This window comes from Cnephaeus nilssonii (assembly GCF_951640355.1).
Source record: "Cnephaeus nilssonii genome assembly, chromosome: 5".
Taxonomy (NCBI): Eukaryota; Metazoa; Chordata; class Mammalia; order Chiroptera; family Vespertilionidae; genus Cnephaeus; species Cnephaeus nilssonii.
This window is the reverse complement of record NC_137076.1, coordinates 72,511,581-72,536,354: the sequence shown is the minus strand read 5'-3', so window position 1 is coordinate 72,536,354 and position 24,774 is coordinate 72,511,581. Positions and strand designations below refer to the sequence as shown.

Below are 24,774 nucleotides of genomic sequence, written 5' to 3'. Positions count from 1 at the left end.
GAGGGAATTTAGACATGAAAGAAGCAATATTGGGAAATTTCACATGTTATTTATAAAATGTTTGCTTTATAAAAAAATAAAATAAAATAGAGGTAAGGCCCAGCCAGTGTTGTTCAGTGGTTGAGCCCAGGTTGAGGGCTCAGTCCCCAATGGAGGGCGTGCAGGCAGCAGCCGATCAATGATTCTCTCTCATCATTGATATTTCTATCTCTGTCTCCCTTCCCCTCTGAAATCAATAATACATTTATAAACAAACAAACAAATAAATAAATAAATGTGAGGAACCCAAACTTCCGAGGTATTAAATAATATGCACATATTCATGTAGGTAACATGAATGTATCCACATTCATGTAGGATCTAGATTTAACTAAGACTCTGATTTAAATCTAGATCTAGCCTGACTTCAAATCCATGTTCTGTTCTATTTCAGAGTTTTCTTTAGCTATAAAATAATAATGATTATAAAAGCAGAGAGTTCAGATTTTGAAGGAATTAAATGAGATAATGTCCATGAAAATGTGGCTCGAAATTGCAATGCACAGCATAAATCTTACCATTGCATTTAAACTATAGGCAGGCATTCCTGTAGGGAATATAAACAATAATATTGTAATAACTAAGTCTGATGCCAGAAAGGTAGCAGATGGATCACTTTATGGACGGGACTAATAGAGCTCAGGACTGACTGCATCACTTTCCTGAATGTTCAAGCCCACCAGGCTATTTTATGAATCAAATATACTTTAAACCAGAAAATTAGTCTCATAGATAATATATATCATGAATACAATGCTATTTTTGATAAGCAGATTTAGCAAGATGTAAAACATAGTCACAATCAAAAAGAAAACATTGCTCCACCTCCCATCAGTACTAGCTTCCTTAGTCCATGAGCTCATGCTATAAAGGAGCATAATTACTGAAAGTGCTGATTTCTCTTGAGTGCACGAATGAAGCAAGAAATTGGTCTATATTTTAAAAGGCGTTAGGGGCAACATAGCTATTTAAGTGGAGAAAATGTCATTATTTTGAGGCAAACTTTATTGGTAATCAACGGTTTCCATGGTTAGGTTGATTAAAACTATATTAAGATTTAATTTATGGAGATCCAGGCAAGAAGAGGAGAAAACTGCAGAGAGCAGGTAGTTAACATTAGCAAGATCATCTCAAAATCAAGTCAGCTTTTTCTCAGTTGTCCAGTTCTTTTCATGCTTAAAGTCCCTTCAGAACCAAACATTCCTTTGACATCATCATCCTCTTTACCCTTTTATAACTATTTTCTACTTATTGTCTCAGATTTTAATCATCTGAGAAGGTTGATGAGAACTGAAGTTAATGGAACTAGTTAGAATTATTTTTTTAAATACCCATTACCCCTTATTCTGTTTTTATCCCCTTTTTGTCATTCGTCTTACATAGAACCTCAAGATGATTAAGATATTTATTACCCTGTAGAAATGAACCCCACATGATGTCAAAACCAAATTATGACTCTTACATATGTCTTACCAATAATATCCTATCTAATAAAGAGGGAATATGCTAATTGACCATCACTCCATCACAAAGATGGCTGCACCCACAGTTGAGGCCAAGTTCCCATAAGGAGCCTTAATGAGCAATCAGCAGGGACCTGAGGCTACGCCCTCCCCCGCCCCCGTGGGGCTTGACAGGGGACCTCAGGCCGCACCCCCCCACCCGGCAGAGATTGACAGGGAACCTCAAGGTGCGCTTCCTATCCTGGTGCTCAGCTAGGGGACCTCAGGCTGCTCCCCCCACCCCAGCGCCAGGCCGGGGAACCTCAAGCCGCACCCTCCACCAGGTGGGGCTTGATAGAGGACTTCAGGCCGCACCCCCCACCTGGCAGGGCTTGACGGGGACCTCAGGCTGCTCCCCCCCACCCGGCAGAGATTGACAGGGGACCTCAAGGTGCGCTTCCCGTCCTGGTGCTGGGCGGGGGACCAGGCCGGGGGACCTCAGGCCTTGCCCTCCACCCAGCGGGGCTTGACAGGGGATCTCAGGCCGTGTCCCCCACCTGGCGGGGCTTGACGGAGGACCTCAAGGCATGCCCCCGGCCCCGGTCTGGGCTGGGGGACCTCAGGCCACGCCCCCATCCTGGCACCGGGCCAGGGGACCTGAGGCTATGCTCCCTGCCCAACAGGGCTTGACAAGGGTGGGACTGGCCAGGTCTGGATCTAGCCCAATTGGGGGGGGTGGGGGTAGCCGGGTCTGGGTCTCACACGATTTTGAGGTGCATATGGGTGGGCGGGGTCCCCTGACAGGAGGAAGGTTTTCATATACATTTTACTAATTTTCTTTCATCTCTGACACTTCTATTATAGAGAAAGGGCAAATAGCAATATTAAATTATTTCCTCTAATTAATCCCCTTTTAATGTGCACGAATTTCGTGCACTGGGTCACTAGTGTTATTATATACAGCTACATGGCCTAAAACTATATTTATAGCTTTATATATTTATGTATATTTGGATAGGTAAATTTATACAAATGCATTTATATTAGCATATATATGGTCATTCTCTCAAACTTAAGAACTCTAGTTATATGGATTCTATTGGCTATATGGTTATGCATTAGGAATTTTAGATATCTAGGACAAAAATACAGAAAATTTGCTACTTCATGTATAGAAAATTGTCATTAGTCAAATTAAATATACTGTTATTTTACTGCAAATAACTTCAAGCATATATAACTTAAAAACAAATATTTTAGCCTAAAAAAGCCAATCATACTGTCATTAATATATTTTGCCTTGCTTTACCAAAAATAATAGAATTTTATTAAACCCATATTTAGGGCTCTGAGAAAATAAAGTCATTATATTCTTTTTTCTTTAAATCCTCACCTGAACATATCTTTTTATTGATTTTTAGAGAGAATGGAAGGGGAGAGGGGGGGAGGATGGGAGGGAAAAGGAGAGGGAGGGCAAGAGAGAGAGAGAGAGAGAAACATCGATGTGAGAGAGAAATATAGATCGGTTTCCTCCCATATGCGCCCTGACCAGGAATTGAATCAGCAACCTTTGGTGTACAGGACAGCACTCCAACCAACTGAGCCACTGGAGACCATTATATTCTTAAAGTATAATTTAATATTTTTCAAATACAGTGTATACATATCTTTAAGCTGTTTCATTCATAACTGAAGTGTTGGCAAATGATTAAACATATAGGTTGAAAATATATATATCTGACATTCTAAAAATAAAATATTCTATTACAAATAGCACCCTGCAATAATTTCCTATATTTAAACAAATGATGTGTTCAAGGTCCCCAGAACTCCTCAAAAGTGTAAAAATTTTTATAGACACTTACCAACAGTATCGCATGGTTCATCTTTGTGTACACAGAAATCTTTCCTAGAAAAAAAAATATAAAATTAAACTTTTCCACCAATAATAGAGACTATGTAACTTATTTTAATATTTGTATGAATAATAAACCACTACCTTTATCTCCAAGAATTTAATAAAACTGAATATCAGATTAAATAATTTTTTAGTTCTAAGAAAATGTGAGAAATTTTTATGATACCTTTTTACCTGATATGATCCTGAAACACATTCTCCTACTTCATAGACAATATTTCCAAAGTAAAATTCCATCCTGTTTTTATTTTTACAGGATTTCATTTTTTAAAAATATATTTTATTGATTTTTTACAGAGAGGAAGGGAGAGGGATAGAGAGTTAGAAACACCGATGAGAGAGAAACATCGATCAGCTGCCTCCTGCACACCTCCTACTGGGGATGTGCCAGCAACCAAGGTACATGCCCTTGACCGGAATCGAACGTGGGACCCTTCAGTCCACAGGCCAACGCTCTATCCACTGAGCCAAACGGGTTAGGGCAGGATTTCATAAAAATAGTATCTGGTATTGGGATATGGCTTCCTGTTTAAGAAATATTGTAAGATCTCTACTTCACATGAGTCAAAAATAATTTCCAGATTGCAGATTTAAATGAGAAGTACAACTTAAAACAACATAACATTTTATATCATAAGGTTGGCAAATTTTTTAAAGGACTGATAATAATTGTCCTAATAGAGCATGAATTTAGTATTTATTAAGAATTTAGTATTTTTACACAGCTGGGATCTAACCATGAATAATATTCTATGATTTGCTCTTTATTTGACTACTGTGTCTTGGAGAGCACTCCATAACAAAGTATAAAATTTTGAGGCACACTATCTGAAAGCAAAATTTTTAGCATTCATAAATAGAGATTAGACGTCTGCAGTCACCTTGCTCTTCTTCCATATACTTGCATTCTAGTTAATTTATTTTTATTGAGTTATAACTGGTTTCTGGTTAAGTTTAAGATTTATTTTTGTCTTTGTAGTTCTACAGTCTTACTCAGATGGGTCTAGATACCAAGTTTGTTTCTATTTATTTTCTTTGGCATTGGTGTGTTTTCAATTAGAAGATCCATGAACACATGAAAATTCTTACCATTTTCTATTTAGCTAATTCCTCTCACATTCTCTCTTCTCCTGAAACTCCTTCAGGTGCATATAAATCCTCATTTTAATGTCTGTAACTCTCAAGCTCTGTTTTGTATTTCCGTCTGTTAACCACTCTGTGCAGCCTTCGGGGAGAATTCCCTCAGCTCTATCATCCAATCTACAAGTGCTCCCTTCATCTGCATTTAATCTGATTTTCAACTTACAAATTAAGAATTCAAGTATAAATACATTTATTTTATAGATGTTTAATTTTCTTTAATTTTCAAATCAACTGTATTTTTAAACCACCTTATTCTAACATTTTGGAATGTTTTCGTGTGCTTTTAATTATGAGAATACACTTTTATAATCCATCAGCTTTTTTAAAAAAATGTATTCTTTATCACAATTCTTGGCTTTTACAATGGAAGATGTTGTCCTTTGGAGTTTTGGAGCTCTACTGTGAACTCATTTAGGTGAACTCATTTGGGGCTGTCTTATGTAGGGTAAGTTGAAAGAGGGCCGCTTCAGAGCAGCTCTGCATAGGCTTCCACTACGTGCATCAGTGGCGGGATGGTATTCGTGGTAGTGGATCCCAGGGAGGGGCTGCTTTACCTGACTTGGGATCGTGGTTGAGACAAAACGCTTCCTGTTGACAACTTATGTTTGTTTGCAGAGCTCTTATCAGATCACACTTTTATTAAAGGAACAGACATCCGCAAGTTCTGGCTGTATGTCATCATTTCAGTTCCACTTCTCTACACAATCTCAGAGGTTTTCCTTCATGTGGGAGCTAACCCCAAGAACCCAGATTTTTGAGTCCAACGAACCTTTCCCAGGGCAGCTATCACTTTATCTCAGAAACATGCTACTTTTTTTTTTTTTTTTTTTGCCAGAGCCCTCTTTGTTTTGGGCTTATCTGCACATATAAAAGGGTTTTATTATATTTTTTCTAGAATTTCTATATGCCTACAAATGAAAATACTTTCTGATCACCTCAACGGCCAGATTATCACATAATTAAAAGAAATGAACCAATCTGTGACCAACCATATAATAATTAAGCATAGTGAAACATATTTGTTCATTGTTAACATTAGATCTTAATATACATAGAAACTAGCCATGTAAGCCTTATTCTATTATTATATTTTATATCATACATCTACTTTTACCAAACTCTTTAAAAGACTGCATAACTACCTAAATAAGATGCTCACATTGACTGCAACTGATACTTAATATTTTCTCAGAAAATCTAAAGAGGATGATAGAGTAAGAGAATTTACATGGCTCTGGATCATCCAAACCCAGCAGCTGAGATTTCTAGAGTTTCCTTCTTCATTGTCTTTTTTTCCCCCCCAACTCCCTTCCCCTTTACTATCTTTCTTAATGCCTGGTTCTTTAATTCTCCCCTTGATTCTAAGTACTGCACAGAATCTCCTCCAGCTATCTAAAAAAAAAATCCAAAACAACACTTCTTCTGGTGTTCAACTTGGGCAAAATTGGTCTCTGTGGTTCAAGAACACCACCAAATGAAACAGAAAAATATATCCCCACCAGTAGTGAAACATATTCAGAGTCTGAATATAACTACAGATAAAGAAGAATGAAAAAGGTTTGCTGACATTCTTTTTTTACCAGTAAATGGCCAGGTAGTTAGTCTTTCTCTGCATCAGAAGATATAGAAATCTAATCTACCACAGGGACACCAGTACTGCTAACTCTAGGGACACATTTACATATGCAACAATATAAATGGCTCCCTCTACTGTTGTGTAGCACACAATCTACCTATACAATTGGATATGGTAGGATTCATTAAGTGCCTCTTATATGCCAAGCATTGGATAAGGGGAAGACTACAGAAATACATAACATGGGTTTCTATTCTTAAGGCAAAGAAGAGGATGAACACGATTACCTCTGTAATGTGATAAGGGCCCCAGGATCGGTGAGAAAGAAGCCAGGGGAATTGCATTAAAGAATGGATAGTTCTATTTCGCAATTGACTTTGCCAGCAAATGGAGAGAGAAACACCCAAACAGATGATACTGAATAATAGGGTAATGCAGAAAATTAGAGAAACACACAAAATCAAATCTTCACCTTAGGGCCAAGAATTACTGAGTACAAAGTATATTCAGATGTAGGGGGAAAGGGATTTTATGTGCTTTTTCTAAACGTACATCATATAATCATGCATGAGGCTGCAACATGACTATTTGATTTACATAATGTGACGCAAGGGACTGCATCTGTAACTAAACAACATGATAAAACTATGACAAATGTACTGCTTATTGTCAAGGGCACTTCGTTCTTCACACAGCCAATTTCTGTTCACTTAGCAAACAGATGAATAAAGCACATTTTTTCAAAAAACACAAGGTCTTTTATCCAAAAGCACTGGAAAGACCTCTCAGTACAATTGACAAATGAATATATTGTCAGCAGCACTTCAAAACTTCAGGTCAGACTGAAATTCGTAATCTTCAATTTCTTTCCAGAGGACCAAAATATATTCTTAATTTCATAATATTCACAGATTTATTGGGGGGCTGGGGGATTTGTTTGCCTAGACCAGTGATCATGTGAATTCAAATTCTCTAATTTTTGGCTCATGTTGGCTCAGTGCGCCTGAAGTCTGCATCATAGAGTTTCATTATGTGAGTTTATGGAAACGATACTGTTAGACTTTGGCAACTGGGAAAGCCAATAAATTCTGCTTAAGTTCTGATTTATACTGAAAAAAAAATGAAATATAGCCTTTAATTTCCAAGAATGAAGATGCATCTGAGAATAAGTCTCATTGTAGAGTTTTATAGTGCCCTGGGTTATACCTATAAATGACTCATTCAAATATTATTCTATGATTTGTATTAAATTAATATGTTTCTGCCATTTCTAATATTAAATTTTCTATCTTACTTGCCAATGTCATTAGTTTGAAACTAACTTTCAGAAGTACTGTACATAAACCAGGAGCATTTCAGTAAATAGGAATGGCAAAACTATCATTAACAAAATGAAATTCTAAATTAAAGGGTGTTTACAAGAGAAACAGACGTAGGCCTTCTCCTTGATTTAAAAGAGAAACGTGTAAATTACACCAAGAAATCAGAGTTGACAGTTGGGAGAATATGTTTTGTGATTTTGTTACTATGAGCCCACAAGCACTAGGTCAGCTTAAAACTATTTACTTCATTGTATTCACAGAACGACTTTAACAAAGATATTAGTGCAGATAGGTTTGGGTTTATACAAACATTCATTTTAGTTGAAACCAAAATTAATAACTGAGCTAAAATGTCTTCCTACTAATGTATTCACATAACATACAACATTTAATAATTATCTAAGATGATCACTCACTAGAAACCAGGCTGGATATGACTCTAATTTGTCAAATATGGATAGGCACGTGAAATCCATAGAGAGTAAAATTTTTGTTTTATTTTTCACAGGTTCCTTGCAAAGCTAAAGACCTGATCATCTTTATGCTTGCACTAACTAAAAAGAGATTCTTCTTTCAAGTCAAACCATTCACTTAGACTTTCCTGATCAAATGGTGCGAGGCCACATCCCTGGCAGTGGGCTGATTTCCGCTGCTACGGCACTGAACTTACTATCATGGAGAAACAGTGACCCACCACATAAGCCTTATCTCCACAGGTGAAGCTAGGGAGAATTATTGGTCAGTACCTATTAATATTTAATATGTGTATAGTCTTCGACAGACTTTTTTCTATTTTCAACCACAGATTTTTATTCCCATTACTCCCCCCACCAAAAAAAAAAAGAAAGAAAGAAAACCCACACCCAGAAGCAACATACTAAGTCTTATTCCAAGACCTACTTATCCGGGTGCAAAAACCTGAAGTCACCATTTCTCCTAAGGATTGAGGAGGTATACAAAATTTTTTCCATGAAATGACATGGCTTAGCAAAACTGTAACAAAAAAGGCTTTCCACTAGGTTTCTGTTTAAACAGAAGTCCTGTTTAAACAGTGAAGCTCGGGTTTTCTATCTATAACTAAAAGGTATACTAGAAATAATACTGCCTTATTTTGTCTTTAGCTTTGAAAATTATAATTTGGGCATAGAGAATACATATTTAGTCATGTGGCAGTATAAGTTTTGAAAATCTGGGGCTGAATAATGATTTTATCAATTGACCTGATCCTACAGATTGAATTTATAAAATACAGGTTGTTGTATGTGTTCCTGGAAATATTATTTAGATATTATTACCTTCAGTTCATTCTCTTAATATATATTACCCTACCTAGCCCATGGCTAAACATGAAGTTTGATTGCATTTTATGAGCATTTGACTATAAGGAAGATTATATTTCTAAACACAATAGCAAGTACTATTTTTTTAGTCCTCACCGAGGATATATTGATTGATTTTAGAGAGGAAAGGAGAATGAGAGAAATATGGATGTGAGAGAGGAACATCAATCAGTTACCTCCCATATGTACCCCAACCAGAGATCGAACCCACACCTGGGTATGTGCCCTGACCAGGAATCGGACCCACTGATGTACGGCGGGGGTGGGGAACCTTTTTCTGCCAAGGCCCACTTGGATATATAAACATCATTCGCGGGCCATACAAAATTATCAACTTAAAACTTAGCCTGCTATATTTGGTCAAACATTTAATTAACTTACCCCTAATGCCTTGGCAGGGCCAGACCAAATGATTTCATGGGCCTTCTACGACTCGCAGGCCAGACTTTCCCCACCCCTGGTGTAAAGGATGGCGCTCCAACCAACTGAGCCACCCGGCCAGGACACAAGTACTATTTAATCACCATAAATAAATAGTAGCACATGTTTAAAACCATATATAGATAAAGATGTTTATATGTTTTACTTTAAATGTGAAAAAAAGCAAAATGTTGTACAAATATAGAATAGTAATATAAATTAGATTTATATAAAATGGTTATATAAATATAGACCAATATGGTTATATCATTTCCCTTTGCTGCTGTAACAAATTACCACAAACTTTTACTTAAAACAGCAGGAATGTATTATCTTATAGTTCTAGAGATCTTAAGCCAAATATAGGTGTTACTGGGCTAAAATCAAGGTATCATCAAGGCTGCATTTCTCCGAAAGGCTCAAAGGTGGAATCTGTGGGCTTGCCCTCTCCAGCAGCTAGAGACTGCCTGCATTCTTTGGCTCGTAGCCCTTCCACAATCGTGAAAGCCAGCAGCATAGCACCGTCCAGTCTCTCTGACTCTGACTTCTGTTCCCTTCTTCATCTTTTAGGATTCTTGTGATTACATTGGACTCATCTAAATACTCTGGGATAATCTCCCCATCTCAACAGCCTTAATCACATCTACAAAGTCCCTTTTGCCATGTAAAGAAACATATACATGGCTTCTGTGGACAATTAATGACATGAAAGGACTTATAAAACATAGTAGAGAGTGAGAAAAAAAATAGAGAAAACTATGTATAACATGAAACAATGTTCTTTAGATTACATACCAACTCAACACTGGTTACCTTGGAGCAACTTGTACCATAAAAAGATGTTCATGCATTTCTTGGGAATTATGCAACAGTGTTTCCTAAAGAACTGATTATAAACAAGGAAATGTTTGGACTAGATTTTTAAGGGAAAATATCCTATATAATAAAACCCTAATATGCAAATTAACCGAATGGCAGAATGACCGGTTGCTATGACGCGCACCGACCACCAGGGGGCATACACTCAATGCAGGAGTTGCCCCCTGGTGGTCAGGGCACTCCCACAGGGGGAGCGCCGCTCAGCCAGAAGCCAGGCTCATGGCTGGCAAGTGCAGCGGTGATGGCGGGAGCTTCTCCCGTCCCTGCTACAGGCGGGCAAATAAGGAGTGAGGGGTCCTGGACTGCGAGAGCCCCGGACTGCGAGAGGGTGCAAGGCCAAGCTGAGGAACCACCCCCCCCCCCAGTACACAAATTTTATGCACTGGGCCTCTAGTGTATTGTAAATAAAATGGGCACTTAAACTCAATGAATACTATTCTTTCTTCTATAGAGTGGTAAACAGGCAGCTGATAATTTTATTATTCCTTATATTTTCTTTAATACATCACACAACTTTTTTTTTAAGAGAACTCCTGTGATATCTTGCTAGTGAAGACTAGCAGCAAGGGAAATAATTATGAAGAGTGGTTAAATTGTGCCTTTTATTTCATCTGTCTTGAGAATATAATGCTAAGTGAAATAAGCCTGACAGAAAAAGTTAGGAACCATATGATTTCACTCACATGTGATATATACAACTGAAAGCAATAAATGAACCAACAATAAAAACAAACAAATAAAAACTCATACACAAAGAGGCAAGTGGCTTGAGGAGGTAGTAAAGGGTAAAAGATGTCAAATATATGGTGATGGAAGAAGACTGACTTTGGGTGGTGGGCACACAATGCAATATACAAGATCAGGTATCATAGAAATGTACACTTGGAACTTTAGCCACTCCAATAAATTTAATTTTAAAAGTGTGACTTTTAAAGCTTTATCACAGAAGAAAATAAATTAGATGTAGAATATTATTTTTTCACACAGTTTTGAAGAGAAAATGGCATTGTAGATAAGGAAATTAAATTAATGTCACAATATTGGTGGGGCAAGACAAAACTTGGATAAAGAGTATGAGCTCAATATTATAAATATATGTATTTAGTTACACAAATACATAAGAAACAAAGCTGAAGGAATATACTTTAAAATGTTTCCTATAATTACTCCTAGGTAGTGGAATTACAAGCTAATATTTTATTTTTTATTCTTGTATTTCTCAAATTTCTGTAATAAATGTATTAAAATTTTAGTAAGAGAAATATATATATTATTTCAATTATTATCCTCTTTAGTCTCAAGCAGTATTTCCAAAACCTACATTATGAGGAGAAGAAAGACAGATTTCATCAATCAAGCAATAAAAATATAAAATCACTCATGGTTAATGCATTCTGGAAATCTAATTTGTCTGTATCAGAGTGGTGGTCACAGGTTAGAAGTTCAAATTAACCACATACAATAACTTACGTGATCATAACTAATACTATGGATTATATGTCACTATAAATTCTTTCTTCAGAAATATAATATGTAGTACTATATAAAAATAAAATATATTTTAAGAACCTTGTCATGCAGAATTAATATAAAACATGACATAATTTCATATTAAAAGTAAAGAAATAAAGTCTGCATGTTCCCTGGGGATCCTAATCATCTTCACTAATAGCAATACTTGCTACTCTATTATTTTTACAAAAGCAATTCATTAAACTTTTGGTAGAGTTAAGTATTATTTGTTCATCTTATTCAAATAAAAAATGCTTCAAGTCATAAACAAGATAGATTTTAGTATAAGCTGATTTCATAGAGGGCCCCCAAAATAAAGTGATTGAAAATGGCCATCACCCTAGACAGTTTTGCTCAGTGGATAGAACGTCCACCCACAAACTGAAGGGTCCCGGGTTAATCCTAGTCAAGGGCAGGTACCTCGGTTGCAGACTTGATCCTGGCCCTGGTTAAGGCACATGCAGGAGGCAGCCAATAGATGTGTCTCTCTCACATCAATGTTTCTCTCTCTGTCTCTCCCCCTCCTTCCACTCTCTCTTAAAAAAATAATAATAAAAAAAAATAAAAAAATCCAAATATCCTTGGATGAGGATTAACAAAAGAAAAATAGAAAGAAAATGACCATATTTCCAAATTACTACCCTATCACTCTGAAATATCATGAAATGGACCTCCACCATAGAAAAGATGCATGCTTTCAAAATGTATCATAGCAACTCTAATAACATAATTTGAATAAAAATAATTTAAATAGTATAATTTAACAATCCTAACAATGTAACGTAGAAAATTTAAAAAATTAAGTATAATTTAAATAAATCTGAGAAAATTTAGCAGAGAATTGTGAAAAATATGAGATAAGGAATTGAATCTTAGTTACTTGTTAAATAACATGAATGGATAAAGACCTTTTTTTGCCTATAATTTTAAAAATATCTATTAAGTGTGATGTTAGTTATAGATAATTGGTGTGTATCTGTGTGTGAATTCTCCTTCATAGATTAACAAAGTACCCGTAAGGACTCATTAAGAACTTTTGTTGATAGGATTAGTACCCTTACAATAGAGAGATCACTCCATTGTCTTTTGGACTAATTTTTTTCAGATGGGAAGAAAGTCGTTGATCTTAACACTGTTTCCCCTGTGTAATGTATCTCTTTTCTCTGGAAAATTTAAAAAATAATTTTCTGTATCTTTGGTTTTCACCATTTTCCTATGATATGCCTATGTCTATAAATTTTTATCAAGTTTGGGTAAATTTTTGGCCATTACATCTCCAAATCATTTTTTTAACCATTCTCATTTGCTTCTCATAAGATTCCAATTACAACTAAGTTAATTGGTAAATCCAACATCTAAGCTATCTCAAGGTCAGTTTCTATTGACTACTTTCCTTGACTATGGGTCACATTTTCATGTCTCATTACTTGGCTAATTTTTATTATCTTTTAGACATTGTAGATAATATAGAGATTCGAGATTCTGTTATCTTCCTCAAGTACTAACTTTTATTGTAGGAGGCAGTTCAGTTAATGGCTAATCAATCTGAACTTGGGTCAATTTGAGTTTATTCTTTAGTAGGAAGGATCTATCAAAGCTCAAGATGATTCCCAAGCCTTTGTAAATCGGTGGGACTCAAACTCCAAACTCTGTCTCCCCTAAAGATCTTATTGGGGTGTGGTTTCAGGCTTTGTTAGGGCAGGTCAAGGGCAGGCATTTCTCTGGATCATGGTCTCTACTAGGAAAGCATAGCCCTCCTGTTTTTTTTTTGTTTGTTTTTTTCAGCTAAATGCCAGGTGTAATAATAAGGTATTAACAAGGTTGTCCTACTCTTATGGCCTGAATCTGCTCAATTGCTAGTATCTTTTTTAAATCTAAACTCCATAGCAGCAGCACTCTGATAAATTTTGGGCAGTTTATATCTATATACTAGTATATTCAAACTAGTCTTTCAAAGCTCTCACAGATAATCTGCACACAGACTTCTTAGCACCTTTCCCTTCATAAGAGTCCACTGTGCTCTACCTAGATTTCAGCTTGCAGTCAAAAAAATCATCCTGGCTTCGTGGCTCAGGTGGTGAGTTCAATTCCCAGTCAGGGCATAGCACATGGAAGACAACCAATCAATGGTTCTCTCTCATATGGATGTTTCTCTCTCTCTTTCTCTCTTTCCTTCCCTCCTACCCTCCTTTCCTCTTTCTAAAATCAATAAACATATCCTTGGGTGAGAATTTTTTTTAAAAAATTGTGCCTTGGCTAGAGATTACAGCATCGGCCTGCACACCAGAGGGCCATTGGTTCGTTTTCGGTCAAGGGCATGTACCCGGGTTTCGGGTCCAATCCCCACCCCCAGTCCTTCTACTCTCTCTAGAATCAATGGAAAATATATCCTCACTCCTTTAGTGAGGATTAAAAAAAAATTTTTTTTAATTGTCAAAAGGCAAAAGCTGGATTGACTGGTGTTAAATAAATAAATTTTCCTTCTTTCAAGAGTTGTAGCCTTACATTGCTCATTCTCCAATGATTGAAAGTAGATGCCAAATAAATATTTTACAGTTGTATGCTTATTAATAACAGTAGTCCAGCGTCAGGTATACCTAACTGTGGAAGTCTAGACGTGTTCTTACATAGAGATTTTTTTTTTCTTATATAGAGCCCCCACCACTGCGGCTTCGTCCAGAAGGTCATCTGAAAGGACATCTGATAGGATGTCTGGTCTAATTAGCATATTACGCTTTTATTATTTTAGATGTATAGCTAGAATAGTTTTTTATGATTCAGCAACAGAAGCTATCATGCATTTAATAGACTCATTTAAAAAAATCACATTTAAATGTTACTGTGTATTATGTGATGTGAAATGTCAACACTATTGATACTAAAATTAAGTTGTTACTGAACAATTATCATCATTTTTACTAGCTCTAAGTAAGATACATTTACCAATAATTATTAATATAGAATGCTCCTGGATAGTATATTTTTACTCATTATTTCACTTCCTTATATTTATACGTAATACTGCATTACAAAGCTTGTGAATACTACAGACATTCACAACAAAGTTTAAATTAATTACCTCAAAACTTAATTGAAACTTTTTTCTCAGATTGAACAAGAAAGTTTGTCAATTTCTAAATTTAATATATTAGATTACTTTATATAGTGATGACTGAAAAAAATATATTTTGGGCCCATAAATTCAAAGGTCCACTAAGTTAAACCATAGTTTTCACTTATCACTATCAATGACTATATCTTCACATCAAAAATTGAAGCAAAATTTTATTTAAAAATTAACTAGACAAATGTTTTGTCAATATGCCACCCAATGAATGGCAGTTCAAAAACCAGTGATTATGAATTGAGGGAAACTGACTAACATCATTAGGCCAAATGTTTTTTTGGAACACAAAATCTAGAATAAACGCATTCGGTGAAGGGATTGATGGGATTACTGGCATGGCCGTAGAATTAGGAATGTCCTAAGTGGCTTTGGGAAATTTACCTTGTTATAAGAATAGCTGCATCCACGGAAGTCATGTCCTCTCCCCAGCTTGTGGACATCTCTAAATGGATATCATTCTTTTTGCCAAATTCTTCATGTTGCCACTTGCAAAAACTCTCTAGCATTTTCTCTCCGTGGTGCCCAATATATAGATCTGCCTGTAAAGAAGAGATTTCACTTCAAGGCAAATTATCCTCAGATATACAAAACACTAAAAACTGAGGGGACGCCATGAATTACTAAAGCAAACTGCTGACCATGGCATTAATTAGAACCTGGAAGACATTAAGGATTAATTTAGCCTGAGGTAAAACTCTTAGAACTTTGTGAAGGTACAATAATTACAAAATCTGTTTAACACTCTTCAGAAAACGAGAAGTTCAATGAATATTGAGAATGTGGAACTTTTAGACTTATGTAACTCATTATTTCTATAATTTAAGAACAAAGTACCAGTTAAGCAGCATGCTAAAATGATGTCACAGAATAGTCCTCATTTAAAATGACTTGCAGATAAGAAAAGACTTTTCATGTACATATTTAGAGAAGAAAATAAAACTGTCATTAAATATGACTTTTTAAAATTACTTTTAGAAAGTTAAGGTTTGTGGTCAGGATCCTTGGAAACTAAGAACATTCCATTTTTGGAAAAAAATTGAGGTATTAACCAAAACTAAAGACCAGTTTATGTATATTCTAAGTGATTCAGTGGATATTTCTGGATTTTAAGTCAATAAAAAGTACATCCCTAACATTCCCTTTACTTAAAAGTAGCCGAACACAACTTCTCACCCACTTAATTTAGAACAAAAAACTCAAGACTTTCTTACTGGAGTTTCATGGAGCAGAATAAGCTTTATCACACGAAGATTGACCTGCACACCAAGACTCTTGTGTTGGAAAAGGTTAAAAACCTAAAAACAAATAAAAATAAAAATCCTAAAATAAAACTGAAAAACATCTTAATTTTTCTAAAAGCCCAGACATGGGAGCAGTGTCCATTTAGTTAGGAAATCTTATATATTTTTAAATTTTGAGGTACTTAAAAAATTAGCTTAATAAGCAGTAACTTAGCAAATTCATTTTAGTCTGGGCATTTCAATGGGGTGCTGAGAGAAGGGAGGCTTTGATGATACTGAAAAGAAGAATTTTGGTAACTAAACTCTAAAATTTGTCTTAATTCTCAATTCACAAAATGCCAGTGTCTTCCTTTCTTCTGAGAAACAGTCCTGAAAACTCAGCCTGCTTTACGCCACTTCCCAGTTCATTCCTTGGAGTCTTTTTTCTCGCCCTGGCCAGCTGTCAAATAGAAATACGACTTCAAAGCTCCTCCCTTCACTGATCCCATGAAGACACGCTTGTGGGTCATGGCTGCTTAATGGTTTCAGACCATCATTATAACAGGTTTTCTCAAAACATGGTGCATGCTGACATGCTGGAAAGGTGAATTTTTATGTGGTATGTTGAGTTTTTGTAAAATTTAGCATTTATTTAATTTGGAATATAAAATATAATACTGACACACCAAACCCATGCTCTGAGATAGCACTAGTTGAAAGTTGGCGGAGTGTTCAGGGGTAGCTGAACATACCCTGAAATGACTGCACTGTGGGAAAATCTTTTTGCTGGGAAAACAAACCAAATAATAACAAAAATAGTAAAAATAGAAATTTTACAAAAACATATTTATCCTCGAATCAGTAGTGCTCACCCGTATATGGTAACTGGAATTATAAATGGACATTTGCCTTTGGCTTTTATTTATGTTTATTCTCCCCCTAAGAACCACTCTTCACTAAGACCTTCTAATTCTGCCTTGAAGGAGGTTTACTCAAAACCATATGCAATTAAGTCAAAGGATTCACTAGGCCGTAAGCATCCATAAGATGCTAGGTGCAAACTAGATTACTACAGTCCGGATATTGTCAACTGAAGTTAGCTACAAACGATTCAGCTGGTTAGAAATTTAGCTCTTAGCTATCAAGTCTTACTCATCAAATAGTATTATAGCTGAAATCTAATTTGACATACCTATATAAGAGCTCAATGGGTTACCAACCTCCATTTTTATTCCACCTCATAATCCAGAGTATTGTGGGTAGGACCATGCATATAAAAAAATATTATAACATTTCTGCCCACTTCAACAAATGGCCTTTACAAATAAAAATGAAAAGACGGGCACAAAAGAGAGAGAGAAAACTAATAGAGTTTTGCCACATCACAATGAACAATAAGGGTTGTTGTTTTTACTAGACGATGTGAATTATTATGTTGATATCTTTTTTGAGATAGATCAATGTGGTAAACCTGAAGATTTTTTTTTTTTTACTGATGTCAATAAAAGAAAGGAACAGTAATGAATTTTTAAAGAACTTCATTATACTCACACATTTCTTCCTTAGAGTTTTCTTGAAAAAATTCCAAGCGCACTTTAAAGTTTGCCTACCATATTTAAGATGGTTAGAATGAATCTCCTGGCTGCATCTGCTCCATGATAGGAAACCATTGCTGGGTCTGCAACCACTACAGTCTCTATGTTGTATTCTTGGGGTAATTTGTATGAATATCGTTTCCCTCTTCCACTCTCTGTTATTTTTTTAGATCTAGGTCTTCCTTTATCTGCAACAGAGAAATGAATTTTCAAATGTGCCTCCATCTTGGCAAAGTAAATTTTAAAAATCTGTTTATTCAATAATTTCAAAATATGTTTACCAAATACCAGTATGTAATGATGATACAATGGTGAGCAAAACCAAGTAAGTCCCTTCACATGTGGCACCTAAAAGGGCATCTGGCATTGGAGTATGACTTTGGAACAAGACAGAATGGACTTCTGCCATTTATTAGATCTACCATTTGAGGAACTAACATCACTACATCAGCCTTAGTTTCCTCATCTGTAAAATGAATAATACTAACACCTGCTTTCTAGAGTTGTTGATGGCTTATAATAAGTCACATTAGTAAAAATAAAACAACTCAATAAACAAAAGGTAGATGATTTTCTTTTCGAGACCAGTAACAAAATAAAGGTCTACTTGTGCCCTAACCGATTTGGCTCAGTGAATAGAGCATCAGCCTGCGGACTCAAGGGTCCCAGGTTTGATTCCGGTCAAGGGCATGTACCTTGGTTGCGGGCACATCCCCAGTAGGGGGTGTGCAAGAGGCAGCTGATCGATGTTTCTCTCTCATCGATGTTTCTAACTCTCTATCCCTCTCCCTTCCTCTCTGTAAAAAATCAATAAAATATATTTAATTTAAAAAAAAAAGGTCTACTTGCAACAAGTGCCTGAAGTGACTTCACCACATATCCTAATTTCAGGCAGACGCCCCTAACGACTAAAACATTATGCATGGCTTACAAAGGATTTAGTTCTGCCTTCCATCAGGATCATATAGAAGTTTGACCTTAGGGTAATAAAGATTCCTCAAACAGGGCCAAATAAAAGCAGTAACCACAAATAAAAATATTTATAAATTTAAGTACATAAAAATATAAAATTTCTGTTTATTAAAACATGCCACTATCATAATGAAAAGCATGCCACCAAGTGGGAGAAGATATTTACAATGTTTTTCCATAATAAAGAAATAAAAGCTACTCTAAATCAATGACAGATAAACCAATTAGAAAACTGGCAAAGGACTAGAACAGTGATTTCTCACTAAAAGGATATCCCAATGGCTAATGAAAAGCATATGAGAAGATGCTGCCAGCCGGTGTGGTCAGTGGTTAAACAGCGACCTATGAACCAGGAGGTCACAGTTCGATTCCCAGACAGGGCACATGCCCAGATTGCAGGTTCGATCCCCAGTGTGTGGTGTGCAGGAGGCAGCCGATCAATGGTTCCCTCTCATCATTGATCTTTCTCTCTCTCTCTCTCTCCCTTCCTCTCTGAAATCAATAAAAATATTTTTTAAAAGATGCTCAATCTCATTAGTCTTCAAGAAAATAAAAATTGAAGTTATAATAAATTAAAGTAATTAAAATCCCTAGAATGGCTAAAATAAAGAGGTGATTATATGGTGTCAACAAGAATGTGGGGACAAGAACTGGAAGTCCCATACACACACATCAGCTGGGAGTTTAAATTAGGATAAACACTTTGAAATACTGATTGGCAGCAACCACTAAAGTTGAGCATTTGCACACCCAACGATCAATGATCGAAAATATATACTCATCAAAAATGCATGCAAATCACATGTACAATTTATTCAGAGCAGCACTATTCTTAATAGTTCAAATAACTATCAATAGTACAATGGATAGCCCTGGCCGGTGTGGCTTAATTGGATGGGCATTGTCCCATGCACCAAAAGGTCACTGGTTGGATTCCTGGTCAGAAAACATGCCCAGGTTGCAGGCGCAATCCCCTGGGGGTGTACAAGAGGCAGCTGATTGATGTGTCACTCTCACATCGATGTTTTCTCTATGTTGTGCTCTTATATCAATGTTTCTCTCTCCCTCTCTTTCCATAAAAAAAAAATCTTTTTTCAAAATAGTATAATTAATAAAGACATTTTGGCCTATTCATACAATAAAATGCTACACTGAGTGGCCAGATTATTATGATCTCTGAACACATAATAATCTGGCCACTCAGTACGTGTGTGTGTGTGTGTGTGTGTGTGTGTGTGTGTGTGTGTGTGTATTAGAGGCCCGGTGCATGAATTCGTGCATGGGTGAAGTCCGGCCAGCCTGGCCAGGGGGAGGGGACATGGGCGGTTGGCCGGCCTGCCTGCTGGTCGAACTCCTGGTCGCGAGGACAATTTGCACATTAGCCTTTTATTATATAGGATATACACTGAGTGGCCAGATTATTATGCATTCAGAGACCATAATAATCTGGCCACTCAGTGTGTACACCAATGAAAATAAACCAACTACTGCAATGTGCAAAAATATAGATGAACCTCCTAACAATAAGGCTGAGCACAAGAAGCCAATTACAAAAGAGTAGGTGGGATTTGGATTATATCCCCCCAGGAAAGCATGTGGAGTGAGAAGTAGAAAGAAAAGGAGGAAGACCTAGGAAATTCCTACATATAAGGGATGTACATGTGGAAGACGACACACTCATGGAGAGATGTAAGAAAAATAAAAGGAGAGCCCAAAAGAAACCACAGAGATAGTTACACAATGAGAGGGGCTTTGTACCAAGAGTAGTAAATAGACCAAGTTTGTTCCCTTTGTTGCCCCAGCTAGTGACAGCTACGTTGGCCCCAAACTGTCACTATGCAGCATCCATATTTGCATGTTATATTTAAACTAGAGGCCCAGTGCATGAAATTAATGCACGGGTAGGGTCCCTAGCAGCTGCCAGCTACCAGCCGGGACCTTCCCTTAATTCTGCCCCTGGTAGTCAGTGCACATCATAGTAAGCGATCGAACTCTTGGTCGGTCAAACTCCTGAGGGAACACTTTGCATATTAGGCTTTTATATAGATAGACTAGAGGCCTGGTGCACGAATTTGTGCACCAGCAGGGTCCCTCATCCTACCCTGCAGGATCGGGCCAAAACAGGATCTCTGACATCCCCCAAGGGGTCCTGGATTGCGAGAGGGCGCAGGACAGGCTGAAGGACCCCACTGGTGCATTATCGGAGCCGGGGAGGGACGTAGGAGATTGGCCAGCCAGGGAGGGACTGTGGGAGGGCTCCAGGTTGTGTCTGGTCCATCTCGCTCGGTCCCGATTGGCCAGACCCCAGCAGCAAGCTAACCTACCGGTCGGACTGTCTGTCCCCAGGTGGTCAGTATATATCATAGCGAGTGGTTGAGTGGCCTTAGCATATCATTAGCATATTACGCTTTTATTGGTTGAACGGCCAACCAGATGACCAGACACTTAGCATATTAGGCTTTTATTATGTAGGATAGGCTACTTGGAACAGTCTAAGTTTCTTAGGAATCTCAACTTCATCGTAGATGCCATCATACAAGTTAGCCACTGTGTGTGAAGATCATGCATATTGAAGTAATCATTTTATTAAGTTGCTTCCTTTGAAGCCTTCATTGTCTACACCAACTATGCTTACTCATTCTTCATCGCCTAAATCTTGAGGCCATTTTCCACCCATATGTAAATATAAAGACAACATAATTGATATCACACACTTCCCGTCAGAGAATAAATTTTAAAACGTGTATTCACTAGGGCTCAATGTATGATTCTCCATAATATCCTCCACATACTGACAATAATCTCCACAACAGCTATGGATGGTGTATGGAAATGATTTCAGCAGTGGTCTGAGTCCTAGACATACTCATGATTTATACTAAAATGTTAAGGAATACATATTGATAATGTCACTTGCCTGCTTAAAGTCTTCAAAGACCACATTTTGCCTTCCAGATAAAGTCCTTCCCATGGCACATAAGTCCCTTCATTATCTAGTCGATGACTACCTTCCCAGGGTTGTATCTCGTGACCATATTGCAGACATTTGTCTTCAGCTCCCCAAGGCGATGCCATTGTTCCTTCTGCCTAAACACTTTCCCCAACTAACAACATGCACTAAAGATTTCACACATGTTTTTCACTTGCACACATAATGTCATTTAATCCTGACAACCCTGAGCTTCGGGTATCACTATCCCCGTTTTTTATATTATAAATGGAGCTTTCGAGAGATAAAGTTTTCCAGAGTCACCAAGCTAGGAAGTGGTAGCACAAGAATGTGAAAACAGGCAGTCTGACCCCAAAGTCCATTAACTCAGCCTGCACACTCTGTTCTCTTTTCTTCCTGCAGGGTGGATAAGTTTTATTTGATCTTTGAGGTTCAGCCCCCCAACAGTGAAGCCGGGGATCTTGTGTACTGGGGCTGTCACAGTTCTTACCACATTACAGTGTAATTACTCCTTCACCAGTTTGTCCAAAATAATACAGTGATGCCCTGGCCCAGTAGCTCAGTTGGTAAGAGCATTGTCCCAATATGTCAAGGTTGTGGGTTCGATTTCCAGTCAGGACACAAACAAGAATCAACAAATGAATGCCTCAATAAGTGGAAAAACAAATCGATGTCTCCGTCTCTCCCCTCTCCCTGCCCCCCACTTGTTCCTCTCTTTCCCTCAAGTCAATCAATAAATAGAATATTTAAAATAAAATAATACATTAGTTGCCTCTTGAGAATATGAGCTGTGCCTTTTAACTCCACATCACTGTGAGGTGACTGGTCACGCTATGTTGCAAATAATGAAGCTAAACTTCAAAATTTTAAGAGAATTGAAAAAGAGTACCTCGCTGGAGTGGGACTGACGGTGTGCCTTAAACTCAGGGCCTCTGACCCTCAACCTCATGTGCCTTCCCTTCCTCTACATTATATTTAATAAAAGAATACAACAAGGTTGTCTTAAAGTATAAAGATCCCTGTTTTCAGAAAATATTCATATAGTAAGTAAATGTAAACATAATATACTAAGGCATCAAAATGCAGAAGGGGAATCATACAAAGACTAAGTTGAATACAAGTAAACTTTATGATTCCACTAGAGGCCCGGTGCATGAAATTCGTGCATGGGTAGGGTCCCTAGGCCTGGCCGGCGATCAGGGCCGATCTGTGGGGCGACTGGTGGGGCGATCGGGGGGAGCCCCACTGGCACCTGCCTTGGCCGGCCTGGCCCCACCCGCTCGCTGGCCCCGCCCCATGCCACCACCAACAGTCGCCTCCCTCTGTGAGGCAATTGGGGGGCCTCCATTGGCACCTGCCTTGGCTGGCCTGGCCCCACCCGCTCGCCGGCCCCAACCCCCGCCGCCGCCGCCAGTCACCTCCCTCTGCAGGGTGACCGGTGGAGAGATCTCAGGGCCCCTGCTGGCACCCGCCTTGGCTGGCCTGGGGCCTCTGGGCTGGGGACAGCTCCTGCACTGAGTGTCTGCCCCCTGGTGGTCAGTGTGTGTCATAGTGACCAGTCATTCCACTGGTCATTCCACCGTTCGGTCAATTTACATAGTAGGTTTTTATTATATAGGATTGTGCAAAGGCAAATACTGCAATGTTATTCAAATTTGAATCATGTGTTTAATATGTGAATATATCAGCCTGAAGTAAGAGCTACAATTAGACATCTCAGTATAAGTAAATAAACATTTTATTTCATAAACTGTTAATTTTAAAATGATTTTTTAAATTCTAGGCTCTTAAAAAGCCACTGAAAATAGGTAAGCTCAGTAAATCATCCAACTGATGACAGCTTAGCACTTGTTGTTTGCAAGTGCTTGGTACAGATAGGTCAATTAACATATAACAGTTATGCCTAACAAAAAAAATAATTAAAACTTCATGAGAAATGTTTGTCAAATGTGAACCAAGTATTTATGCTTTATAAACCTATTAAAATTAAAAAATTTCTAGCAATCTTTCCCCCATTCATAATGATGCATACAAAGCCTGCTTTCTGTCACCCATGTAACATGGGTGTCTAGACAGCTGGAATTTACTACAGTATAACTCATACAAAGCTATCTCCTTAAATGGACTAAATTCAAGCTGTGGTTACTGTTGTCATTTCACCATACAAAAGCCATTCTGTTGCTTGTTCATAGTGCTATGACATCCATTCAGCTGTTGTATGCCTTTTGCTATAATTCTTAGAATAGAGAAGAGAGATGTGTCTTTTTTAAATTTACTTCATCATGTACACTGAATGGTGTGACAGAGATTCACTTAACCACTTTTGAAGATGATTCCCATAAAGACTGATATTATGACCTTTCACAAAATAAAACAGAAATCACGGATTAATTTGAGATGAATATATCTAAATAGAAACATATTGTAATTCTTTTTGAATCCAAACACCCTACGCAATTGAGGATATGAACATCCTATAGCCTCTGCAAATGTTACTCTTGTCATAGTTCATATATCCAAATCAGCCTCAAAACCAAAACCAACTTTAGACTTAATATCTTGGCGCTAACACCTAATTTGAAATCTGCAAGTCAAATTTTAAAATCTTTGCACCAAGAATTCTTCAATAAATTCCTATTTCCTCAGATTCTAATCTAATATCAGTGAATATTCACTGAGATGTCTGGTTTAGATGTCTAAAAATTGGTCCTAGGGAAACTCATTATTTTCTGAATGTTGGCTACGACTTCCAGATCCTACTTATGTAAGAGAAATCATTCATTTCCCCTGCCATTCTTGCTAATGCCACAAAGCTCTGCCAAAGGAAGTAAGAAAGTGCACAAAATAGTCACCATCTCATGTCTGTGAAGTACTGGCAGACAGGCAGAGACAAGGGTTTGGTGGTTAGGAATGTTTATGTGCCTCTGAAACTGCCAGGTTTAGGGTATGCTGATACTGAGAATAAAAGCCAAAGAAATGTTTACTCTTCTTCCTATCCCTCTGATAATTTTAACCTCCAAGATGAGTCTTACTTGGGTAACACGTTTAAAATTTTTTAAAAAGAAGCTTCTGGCCAAACCAGGAGCTCACAGGATCAGCTTCAGGATTCTCAGTGTCATTTCTATTCCAGTGAGGTGACCCACATCCCAAGAGAAACACTTCACAATTCAGGAGAGATGTGGGGTATATTATATATTCATCTCTGAAGTCCTTGTGAGTTCACATTTCTTGATATTAAAAGATGGCACTTCCCAAAAAACTAAAATATGAGCTGAAAATAGATTTAATTGTCATTAACCAAAGAAAAAAGATAAAGCTG

General features: G+C 37.3%; 1 protein-coding gene across 1 annotated transcript in view; it reads right to left on the bottom strand.

Moving 5' to 3' along the window:
• The window catches only part of ADAMTS19 (ADAM metallopeptidase with thrombospondin type 1 motif 19), a 200,830-nt gene that overhangs the window by 138,040 nt on the left and 38,016 nt on the right, over positions 1-24,774 (bottom strand). The window contains exons 4-7 of the mRNA XM_079770450.1: positions 17,549-17,721; positions 15,930-16,013; positions 15,100-15,257; positions 3,347-3,390 (exon numbers count right to left, since the gene is read on the bottom strand). Of these exons, the coding sequence (XP_079626576.1) occupies positions 3,347-3,390; positions 15,100-15,257; positions 15,930-16,013; positions 17,549-17,721 (459 nt within the window). The remainder of the gene's footprint in view (positions 1-3,346; positions 3,391-15,099; positions 15,258-15,929; positions 16,014-17,548; positions 17,722-24,774) is intronic.